General features: G+C 39.4%; 2 protein-coding genes across 2 annotated transcripts in view; one reads left to right on the forward strand and one right to left on the reverse strand.

Annotated features, from left to right (window-relative positions):
* Positions 1-11555, reverse strand: part of ptpa (protein phosphatase 2 phosphatase activator) — a 67322-nt gene that overhangs the window by 55020 nt on the left and 747 nt on the right. Inside the window, exon 2 of the mRNA XM_079656759.1 lies at positions 11090-11156. The gene's annotated coding sequence lies outside the window, so the exon portion shown is untranslated. The remainder of the gene's footprint in view (positions 1-11089; positions 11157-11555) is intronic.
* On the forward strand, positions 47-10582 carry LOC307023463 (up-regulator of cell proliferation-like). The gene is given in 7 exon segments (XM_079656755.1): positions 47-132; positions 3264-3339; positions 3448-3526; positions 4555-5769; positions 5772-5831; positions 5834-6723; positions 6726-10582. Coding segments are annotated over 6 exon segments (4776 nt in total). The 5' UTR covers positions 47-132; positions 3264-3297; the 3' UTR covers positions 9216-10582.

The following is an 11555-nucleotide window of genomic DNA, read 5'->3' on the forward strand; positions in this document are numbered from 1 at the left end:
AGAGAAAGTGACTTCACTTAGAATGTTGCATTCCCAGAGAAGAGCAGAGCTGGACAAATTCACTTATAACTAAATGTTGAATATAGACTGTGAGAATCAAGAACAGCACTTTACCATGGTTATTCCACAAAGGTAGGAAACAATTTCATTGTCTGTGATTGATGTTTATTGATACCTAAAATAGTTTTAAAGGCTTCCAATAGCCTTGTTGAATTTTCCTGCGTGGCTCCCAGACCGTATTCAAGGAGTACAGGGGATGACTGCCTTTGTTACCAAATAAAATGTGGGCCGAACAACTGGAGATATTCTATACCGGTATAGGCAGATGTATCAGGGGCATGGCCTTTGTCGAATAACCAGGAAAAACACATTTCGATCGCTTCTTCTGTCGTTTACATAAATCTTTTGGTATATTTGGCTCCATAGGAACACTTTGATGCACATTCAGTACCAGTGTGTGAGGTTGTGGTTGCGATGCCGATATGCGGACGCGTACAGCGAGGACTACAAAAAGTCACGCGAGGTGACTGGGGATGTGTGTTCAAAACATTGCAAGCTTGAATAAATCATTTAAATCTTGGGCGTAGGAAGCATCCTGAATGTGGGGGGGACATTTTTAACGTGGGGTTTGGGGATCCCCCCACGAAAAAAGAAAAAAGAAGATTTCCTGTATTCTGGTGCATTTTAACAGATGGTTTGATACTTTTATGTGGCTATACTAGCATGAGGAAAATAATGGGTACATTTTGTAATTTCATCCAGTAGTAAAGAAAGGAAACATATTTGATTATTAATGCAGAGCCGTCTTTGAATTAATAAAAAGCAGTTGAAATGCCCATTTTTTGTAAATTTATATGCATTGAGAGATATTGTTGCGGAGAGTCATTTATATCTAAATCGCAAAATACATTTGTGAATCCTTCTGTGAGCATTTATTAATATTGAGACTGATCTGACTCCATACAGATGTTAAGTTCACCTAGGAATGGTATCATTGACTTAAATGTTCAAATAAATGTTGCTCTTCTGTCTATATTGGTCAAATGATGCCCCTTGACTGAAATGTTTCCTGTTCAATATCCCCACTGATTTCCTTAAAATCCTGGGATGAGAGTCCACATCACAATTTACTCTAAACTGTAATTTCTCTTTCATCACACACCTCAGCAATGGACCTCTCTCCACTGTCCCTGTATTCTGCCTCTCACTCACTCTCAAGTATAACAGGCCTACTCTCTTTATTTGCTTTAGTTTAGTAGATATCTACAAACAAAGAGTCGATATCTTTCTAAGACCATTTAGTGCCTCACATAATAAAATACACAATGGCTGTAGCCTGATTATGCTTTAGGTGTGTGTGGTACAGTGTGTAGGTGTGCGTGGTACAGTGTGTAGGTGTGTGTGTTGTACGGTTGTACAGTGTGTAGTACAGTGTGTAGGTGTGTGTTGTACAGTGCGTAGATGCGGCGAACAGACGGGTCTCAGTTGGTTTGGTGTCCTATGCTATACTTTTAAATACTTGGAAATACAACTGTTGGCCCGTAATTTCAATTCCCCATTTCAGCGACCAGAGAGAGAGGGGGGGGGGATATATCCAGTCTCTGATTGTGTTACGTTATTATGAGAGTGCTCTCATACTTGTTTGATTCTGAAATTGTATATATTTATATAAATATATGTGTGTGTATATGTCCGCATCTGTAGCCTGTCATTGTCTCATTATACCGCACTTTGAATGAATCAAAGTAAATATATAAGTCGTCATGAACACATCTGTCCATCAGACAGAGGGCTGGTGTGCCTCCTGTCATCATTAATGGACGTCTCTTTAAAATGACCGCTCAGAGGAGAGGAGTTCTCATTTCTCTTACCGCCTGCTGCTTCCCCTCCTCTCTCCTCGGTTCCCCTCCTCAGTCCTCCGCTCGCATCTCCTGTGGGCGGGACTAAGTCTTGAGGATAGGAGTCGAGGAAAGAAGTCGAGGAGGGGAAATTTGAGTATTGAGAAACCTCTTATAAACTTTAAACACAAGTCATGTTCACGGAAATGCTGTTCAACCATTGGTCAGACATTAAGGGGGTAAAAACGCAAATCCCGGCAATTTTTACCGGAGCCTCCGCCATGGAGCATTGGCACTTTCAGCAGGTTATTTCCATGCTGCTGTTAACCCAGAGATCAACAGACTCTAGCGGCTCGCGCATATGATTATATAATCAGACAACGTCCATTAAAAAACATTATAACACATAATGAGAGACGTTCTGCAGTCAGGAGGAGGTTTCACAGACGACAGGTGGCTCTGACTTTTAGTTGACGGAGCATTTTTACTTTACACGACACTGTTCAACACTTCATTCTGCTTCACTCTTTAACTAAACAACCGCGGATGTCTTCAAAAATCTTTTGCTAAAGATTTTGAAGACATCCGCTTTCTTGTGACACCAACAATACCTATGTTTTGGTGCGGACTGCGTTCACCCCAGCGATGAACCGCTCCAGAGTTCACTAGCAAGCGCTCCGAGACCACCTCTTTTAGGCAGTTAGTTACTACTATGAGTCTACTATGACTATTACTATGAATTACTATCATAGAGTAGGCTACAATACATGAATTATTGTACTCAAGATGGGAGTTTGACCGAGTATTATTCAAAAAGTACACAGTAAAAGTACCTCATTGTATTTTTGGTAGTAGTCTAACAAGTACTGAGTCCAAAAGTATCAATTTTATTAAGAATTTATGGCTAAAAATAATTGTATCCCTCATCAAATATAGCAGAAGTGGCATGATTTTGTTCTCAGGAGGGGACTTTCACTTATGTGAAACCTGTGCCGATTGCCAAGCACTGATGTTATTTATATTTTAGGCAAAGCTCAAAGTAACATTTTATGAACAACTCCATTGTTGTGGTTTCTGTGTTTACATTGAGCTAAATTAAAAGTTTTGCGAGATCTTAAAAAAACATTATTTTTTTTTCTTACCAATTTATTTTTCTTCTCCATGTCCCCTAGGGGGCTCCGTACTTTAGGGCCTCATGTATAGCCCTTAAGGTAACAAATGATGAGATCTTCGAGCACGCCTTTACGGCTCTTAAAGAGGGCTGACCATTTGGTTCTAATTGTTTAATCTAAATTATAGTGTAGCAGGCTGAAGAGTTCACAGAGCTGTGTGAGTTTTGTGTAACATAGTTGTTGGAGTAGAATCTACATTAGATTAGATGGTGTAACCTATTGTTGTAACACGGTTCTCTTCTAACACTTTCAGTGAGACACTGTTTGAAGAATCTTGAGAGTGTGGGATGGCTGAGAGTGTTTCTGAAATGGAAAGCTCTAATGACGAGGTAAATAATGAAATTTCAATACAATTACGAGATAAATAATGTGAATATGGCATGATTCATTTATTGATTAGAATTAAAAAACTAAACATATTGTTCTCAATTACCAAGAAACATGGAGTATCAGATTCCTTCCCTGCCCCATGCTGTGAGGAAGGAAATAACACTCCAGGAGCACCAGAGTCCGACCGTAAGTGTGACTGTCAATAACTGATCTATTGTAATTCATATTTACCGAGTACTTCTTTCACCACTGGTAAAAAGTATAATAAAATGCGTAATAGTTAAAGGGGACCTATCATGTAAAATGCACTTTTGTTCGTCTTTTATACATAAATATGTGTCCCCGGTGTGTCAGGGAACTCACCAAGTGTCAGAAAACACAACCCTCTCTCTTTTCCTAGATACCCAAATCTCTAAAAACGGGGCTGCAACGGAGCTGACACAGATTTGAATTTTTCTGACGTCAGAAAAGGGGAGCTCCGCCTATATGGGCAACTCTCCACCTATCAGGGGAATGGGGGGTTGGGCCACGGCCATTGCCGCTCGAAAGCGCTGAAGACGCTGTAGTACATATGCCAGGCCTGTAGGTGGCGCTGTAGTCTGCCACAAAAGCAGCGAAGAAGACTTCTCACAGAATCAGCCCTTGCAAAAACAGGGCTGGGAAAGAGCAAATAGAGCGAAATGAGGCATTGCTAAAATGCATGATCTGTTTGGTATTTTGAAAAAATAACTTCACAGACATGTTTTATATAGGTATGGCCCTACGATATATTATTCAAATATAGCATGATAGGTCCACTTTAAATTAAGGTTAGAATAGCTGACCTCTCATGGGTCTGCAGCATATTTATACAGTTTCCTGCCCTCCCCGGTGAGCATCACAGGATATGTGGTTCTGCTGTTAAGTCATATGATTGATCATGACAGCACCCCTTCTGATTTTTTTTTTTAAATAATCACCTATGAATAATGCCAATGTCCAACCTCAGTGCAAATAACATTTCATCAACCTGCTGTATTCTGAAACAAAGAAATGTCTCTATCCACCTCTTTAAGGTCCTTTAACTAACTATTATTTAGCAGGCTGCGATTAGACAAGCAGTTTATTGACAGACTGGCCAACGTAGTCATAGTTTTAGCCAAATCTTGTAAATATGAATGATACCATGATGGAACCAATAATGTTTTTTATCTGATTCCTTATCTTTTCTACAGAGAGACACCTAACGAGCTTATTGGAAGAACTGGGGTTAGATCACCACGACAGAGAGAAGCTGTCCCTAAGCACCCTTCTGAGGATTGAAGAGAAGACCATTACAGATGAACCTGCCAAATGTAATTCAGATCTTCCATGGTATTTTCTAAAGAAACTAATGATGGTTAATGTGACAGCTAGGAATGTGAAATGTACACCCGCACCGCACGAGTCAAACCGTCAGGATTACACTGATGATCTTGATGATTTAGATTTTGATGATTTAGACGAAAGTACAATTTCAGGTGACAAACTGAATCCCCTTGATATTATCACTGCTCTCTTCCTGTGCTCTGATGGTTTTGTACAGCAGGAAATGGCCCTCAAAATGTCCATGTGTCAGTTTTCCGTGCCTCTGTTGCTTCCCAACTGTGACACAAAGCAGTGCACACTCATGCTTTGGGCCATGAGAGACATTGTTAAAAAGTACAGACCTCAGTCACTTTCAGGATTTATTGAAGAGAGAATTGTTGTCTCTGAACTTCCAATGATATCTTTTGTGAGACTGGGTGAGTGCTCCTTGTCCAAGTCAGAGATCCTCAATAAGCTTCTGAGCAATTCTCAGCAGAACCATGACACCTTTGTTCACTCTTACATGGAGGGTGGGGACAGCCCAAGGAGAATATCCAATGGATTGGTTGAGATGACTTGGTACCTTCCTTGTGGGAACAAAAACATGGATGTCTTCAGCGAGCCAGTTGCTGTAGCTAACCTTCGTGGGGACATTGCTTCATTTGAAACACAATTTTCTTTCTTGTGTCACACATCTGCAGCAGTTTTTGTGTTCTTTGATGCTTTGGACTCTGAGTGTGAGCTGCTAACCAACCAAAACCACAAGGCCCAAATCTTCTTGGTGGGTAACCGTCAAAGCAAAGATTTCAAATTAGATGCTGTAAAAAAGGTAGCAACCAAATTGAGATTAAACAAGAGCAACATCCTTTTGAAAGATAAGAACATGAATGATGCAGACTTTGTCAAAGATTTGCGGGAAAGAGTCAGCAATAAATTGGAAAACTCAAAGGTGAAGATGGGAATTGAGAAGATGGCTGACGTTGCCCATGACCTGGGAATCTGGGTGGACGAAGACGCTTCAGAATGCCAGACTGCCAGGACAAATGCAGATGCCATCACTTCAGAAATTAAAGACATTCTTGAATACAAAGAATCTGAGCTTCCTTGCAAGGACAAACATGGAAGCAGATTACTCGCTTAGAGAAGGAAGAATTGCAACTTAAGAAGTTGGCTCTGAAAATATAGAAATGTACAAAAGCAACCTTAAGCTAGAGAAAAAAGAACTTCGGAAAAAACAGAACTCTCATGGCATGTCGAAGGCAATGACATGTTTCATCAATGCAATATCAATCCCAGGGATACAGAGGTGCTATTTCCTGAAATGGATGCGAATGAACCTCGATAACGTTTCTCGAGAAAAACTCTTTGACCTCGGGGAGCAGTACAAAGAAAAATGCAAAAACTCTGACAACAAAGGGATCAAGGAGATTGAACAACAACTTTCCAACAGCTCATTAGGGACTGAACACTTCTTCCGTGAGATGGGGCAGCTCTATGAAGCTTCCCTTTCCCTTCCTGAAACAGACCCAGCACGTCAAAAACTACAGCATCTCCCCAAGCTATGTGCAGAATTAATGCTTGCTGGATTTCCACTTGAGCTTGTAGATGGAGAAGCATCCAACATACCTCTCAGATGGGTGACTGACGTTCTCTCTCAGCTCAATGCCTTGTTGTCTCCGAAGAACAAGATCCTGGTAGTCACAGTTCTTGGGGTTCAGAGCACAGGAAAGTCCACTCTCCTCAACACCATGTTTGGAGTGCAGTTTGCAGTCAGCAGTGGTCGATGCACTCGAGGTGCCTTTATGTTGCTGATTCAAATCAATGAAGATGTCAGAAAAGACCTCAACTGTGACTTCATGGTGATCATCGACACTGAGGGCTTAAAGTCACAAGAGCTCGCACAACTGGACAATAGCTATGAGCACGACAATGAGCTTGCAACACTTGTTGTGGGGCTGAGTGATATCACCATCATCAATATAGCAATGGAGAATTCAGCAGAAATGAAGGACATCCTGCAGATAGTTGTACACGCTTTCCTCAGGATGAAAGAGGTGGAAAAAAGAAGCCCAAATGTCAGTTTGTTCACCAGAATGTGTCCGATGTTTCAGCCCCTGACAAGAACCTGCGAGACAGGAAACTGCTCCTGGAACAGTTAAACGAGATGACCCAGGCAGCAGCCAAAATGGAAAAGAAAGAGAAGTACTCGAGCTTCACTGACGTGATGGAGTACAGTCCAGACACTGGAAACTGCTACATTCCTGGACTCTGGAATGGAAACCCACCGATGGCACCAGTCAATGCAGGCTACAGCGAGGCTGTTTACGAGCTCAAGAAGAACATCATCCACATTTTGAGAAGTTGTGGATCATCAGCTAATAATATCTCAGAGTTTACTGAGTGGACGAAGAGCCTGTGGACTGCAGTAAAACATGAAAACTTCATCTTCAGTTTCAGAAACAGTCTCGTGGCTGATGAATACATGAAGCTGTGCACTCAAATCAACAAATGGGAATGGGACTTCAAAAAAGAAATGTACACATGGGTTACACGAGCTGAAACAAGAATCTCCAACTTCGGTACAGCTGCTGATAAATCTAACAAATCTGACATGAGAGAACTTCTCATGCTAAAGAAAAGGGAAGCTTTGACAGAGCTTCTAAAAGGGGAAGAAAAGCTTCTTGGAAATCTGAAACAGTACTTCAAGGAAACAGGGGGTAATGTCTATCTCGTTGAAGGATACAAACAGGAGTTTGAAAACAGTGCAAAGAGCCTTCGAGGAGAAATGGAAGGGTCTGTGAATAATCAACTCACAGCAGCAGCTCGAATCAGAGAGGGAAGGACAGAACTTGATAACATCCAGGAGAAACAGACAAAGGAATTGGAGGGCAGAGTAAATGCATTGATTGCAGAATGTCGGAAGACAAATGTAAAGATGACAGAGGAAGAGCTGGTCAAAGAATTTGAGAAGATGTGGACTAAAACAGTGAGTGAACTATCCAGTTCAGAAATGAAGTTTGAGGACATTTTCAACAGTGTGTCTCACCGCCTGAGAGCAAATCTATCAAACAAGGGAAGTCACGTAAATTCTCTGTTAAATCAAAAAAGCCTGGATCAGTATGGAGGGTTTCCTTTTAAATACACAGCTGAAGGACTTTTCAAGCGATTGAAAGGCATGTTCAGTTCTCAAAGTCACACAAAGGCTGTACAACAAACAGCTTCAGAGAGCATCATTGCAGCTTGCTCACAGATTGTGAGTGAAAAAAAGAAAAAAAAGAGCAATTACTGTGACGCCTACATTGAGGAGATTTTAAACATGATAGATGACAAGCTGCTAAACAATCCCGATGTTGGAAAAGACATCACTTTTGAAGTCTCTCTGAAACTGCACATCTGTGGAGACGCAGCCATTAGGTTTCAGGAAATGCATGAAGATTTCATCCGTGAGAATGATCCTCACAGACGTCTGAACGAAAACAAAGAAACATTTTGTTCCAGATTTAAAGATGTGTTCTATAATGTAGACCAGTGCCAGAAGAAAGCAGAAGAATTCACAGACCGCTGCTTGAAGCCTGCAGTCGAAGACTTTGTCAACCGCTCCCTGGGTCCTGATATCATTGGTGAAATGAGGACAAGTGAGACGTTCAGCACAGGAATCTCCTTCCAGTATTCACTTTTACTGGATTTGACCTCAAAGGATGACTTTAAAGAGTACCAGAGCTTTCTTTGCTCCTATGAGAAGTATGTAAAGGAATGGATACTCAACAAAATAGTGGAACGCTTCTCAAATGCGTCTACGATGTTCGAGGATAAACATCTCCAATCATGTATCCGCAGCATAAATAATGCTATCCAGAAAGTTAAAACAGAAAAGAGTGACAACGTAAAGTCATTTGTTGAAGTTGTCTGTCAGGAACTTGGTGACAAACTGGTCATTGACCAGAAAGCTCTTGGGGCATTCAATATCCTGAACAATGCCAACCAGGAACAGTTTGCTAACAGGCTCACTGAGTGTGTGAAGGAGATGGAACAACCTCTTACAGATCAGTTTAAGAAAGCAAACATCCAAACTAAGCTACAGAACCTTCATGTGAATCCTCAGAACGAGCTTTTCAACACACTGATTGGATGTGGTAAAGGGTGTCCTTTCTGCGGAGCGCCCTGTGAGGCAGGAGGAACAGCCCACAAGGAGCACTTCGCTTCAATTCATCGTCCAGATGGTCTGGCTAGAAGATCTTGGATTAAGTCAGGAAAACTTAGCATTGACATATGTTCTTCCTCTGTGAGCAGTGACAATCGTTTTAGATGCAGTGCTTCAAATGATGGATGGCACCCTTTCAAGGATTACAAAGAAATTCATCCAGACTGGACGATCAAACCAGATGCAAACCTCGAGGCATCAGACTACTGGAAATATGTAATGGCAAAGTACAACGAACAGTTGGCTGAAGCATTTCATTTGAAGCCTGCTGATATTCCTGCAGCTTGGAATGAAATCACACCTGAGCAAGCAGAAGAAAGCCTCAAAGAGTCCTTTCATATCAAATGAGAAACTAAAAGCTTTGTGCTCACAGAGAGTCACGTCCTCCTCATTACAGTCATCATCCTCTCATAGACATTTAGATTTCACTTGATGTATATGAAGAAGCACACAAAGTAACATGCTGTTTATGAGATGGCGAGGTTGACCATATATTTCACCACAAAACTTACAAGGAATTTGTAAACAATTCAGTTTGATTAAATCAGACTTTGAATCCTACTTCTTTGGTTGTTATTGTAGTATCAGTTAATCACGTTTGCTTTGGTTGAGTGTTTTTATTTCCTTAAAGTAACTGATGCACAAATATTGGCTTTAACGTTTTTCTTTGGTTTTGTAAATATTAACAATTTCAATGTTTTAAAATGTCATTAATTCTTCATGTCAACCTGAAGATTATACAATGTCTTTATTTGCATATGAAATAAGTATCTTATTCTTATTATTTATATTTTTATTGACACATTTAGAATTTTTGCCTTTTCATTTCTGAGCTGTATCAAAAGCCACAAATTTAGATTTTTAAATCAGTGAATGAATCATTGTGTTTTAGTGGTGGTACAGTCAACATGTAAACATGACAGAAAGCCTGTTGTAATAAAGTTAAGTTTGATATGTGACCGTTTCCCAGAGTTAGATTATATTCTTATTTTGTTTCTTTGAATACATATAAACATCATTTACACATATTTACATATTCAATCTTTTAAATATAATTCAATATAAATGTCAACATGTAGATTACACATGCATTTTATTCTTACCTTATTGAGTGCTATATGTATTTTTTCTTTTTACCAAAACATGAAAATCGTTTTTTTTATTTAAATTAAGTATTTACCATTTTATACAATTTACTCAAAATGTATTATGTTACTTTTCGTTTTTGGCTGCATCAAGAAAAAACCCAGTTGTAATCAAGTTAAGGCTGATCTGTGATTGTTTCCCAGAAGGTTCATCTATTAGATTTTGTTTTTGTGACTATTTCTTTTGTTGCCTTTTTAATGTTTTAAAGATATTTCCGTCTAAAAGTCAACATGTAGGTTATCCTTCAGGTTGTTTCTCTTACCTAATCCAGTATGATATGTAATTGTCTTTGCTCAAAATCTGTACCTGATATCATATATTTACATTTATTAATCACTTAAAAGATCATTCAATATAGAAATGATATTGTCAACAAATATGGCAACGTTTGTTTTATTCAAGTTCAGCATCTTAAATGATCTTTCTTTTACTCAGAATTTATCATCTTTTGTTTCGGTGAAGTACCTGATTCTTTATATTTACGTAATAAAAAATACCATTCATTCTTTATATTGTTAACATGTATACTTACGACTGTTTGCTATTTCAATAAAGAGAACAAATCTGCAGACTGGCTATGAATGTCTTTAATGTTTCCCAGATGAGAATCACAGCATACAGTGTATAATAACTTCTAAAGTAAACAGAAATATCATCACCTCATTTATTTATATAGTTTTACTATCATTTTAATTAAAGGTGGGGTAGGTAAGTTTGAGAAACCGGCTCGAGATACACTTTTTGTTATATAACATCCCTATAGCAATGAATTCTCTTAAGTGCTTTGACAACAAATCCATAAAGAAATGTCATCTGTGGAAGCCGTAGCGCTGTAAAAAGCACGACCAATTATCTGAGCCGGCCCGGCTAAAGTAAATGGATGGCCTACCTGCCTGTCAGCCTTCCATCTGTGCACAAACTTATCTCGTGCCCTCATTGGTCATGTGCGCGTTCGTGTGTGTTGGAGAAGGGGCTCTGTAAGGAAGTGGCAGATTTTTTCCGGCTGTGTATTTTCAAATTCTAGCGCACTCGAGCTGCTTTCTCCAAAATTACCGACCCCACCTTTAATTATTTACCTTGTGCGATATGAAGTCATTTTGTTTTGCTTGGCTGACTGCAGTTTGTTGAGGCCAGGTTCAGACTCTGAAAGTGAGAGACATGTTTAGATTGAATTAAAATGTAATTACTGTTAACCTGAAACTCTTCACTGCTACATCATATAAGGGCACCACAACCTCCATGACATTTTCAATAAATTGATTACTGACATCTAGTGGACATTTATTGCAACAACACCTACTTAGAATATAAGATGAGTCTATACGGCGCTGGTTGGACTGTATGTTATAAGCTGCATAGTACCAGTAGTGCAAAGTAACTAAGTTTACTCAAGTATTGTACTACTTACTATTATGACATATATATTTGTATTTAACTTGACCATTTAATGTTACTTTATACTCCAATCCACTACATCTCAGAGGCAAATATTGCACTTTTTTACTTCACTACATTTCTATTACAAGTTACTTTTTTACAGAT

This window comes from Notothenia rossii (genome assembly GCF_949606895.1).
Source record: "Notothenia rossii genome assembly, chromosome: 11".
Classification (NCBI taxonomy): Eukaryota; Metazoa; Chordata; class Actinopteri; order Perciformes; family Nototheniidae; genus Notothenia; species Notothenia rossii.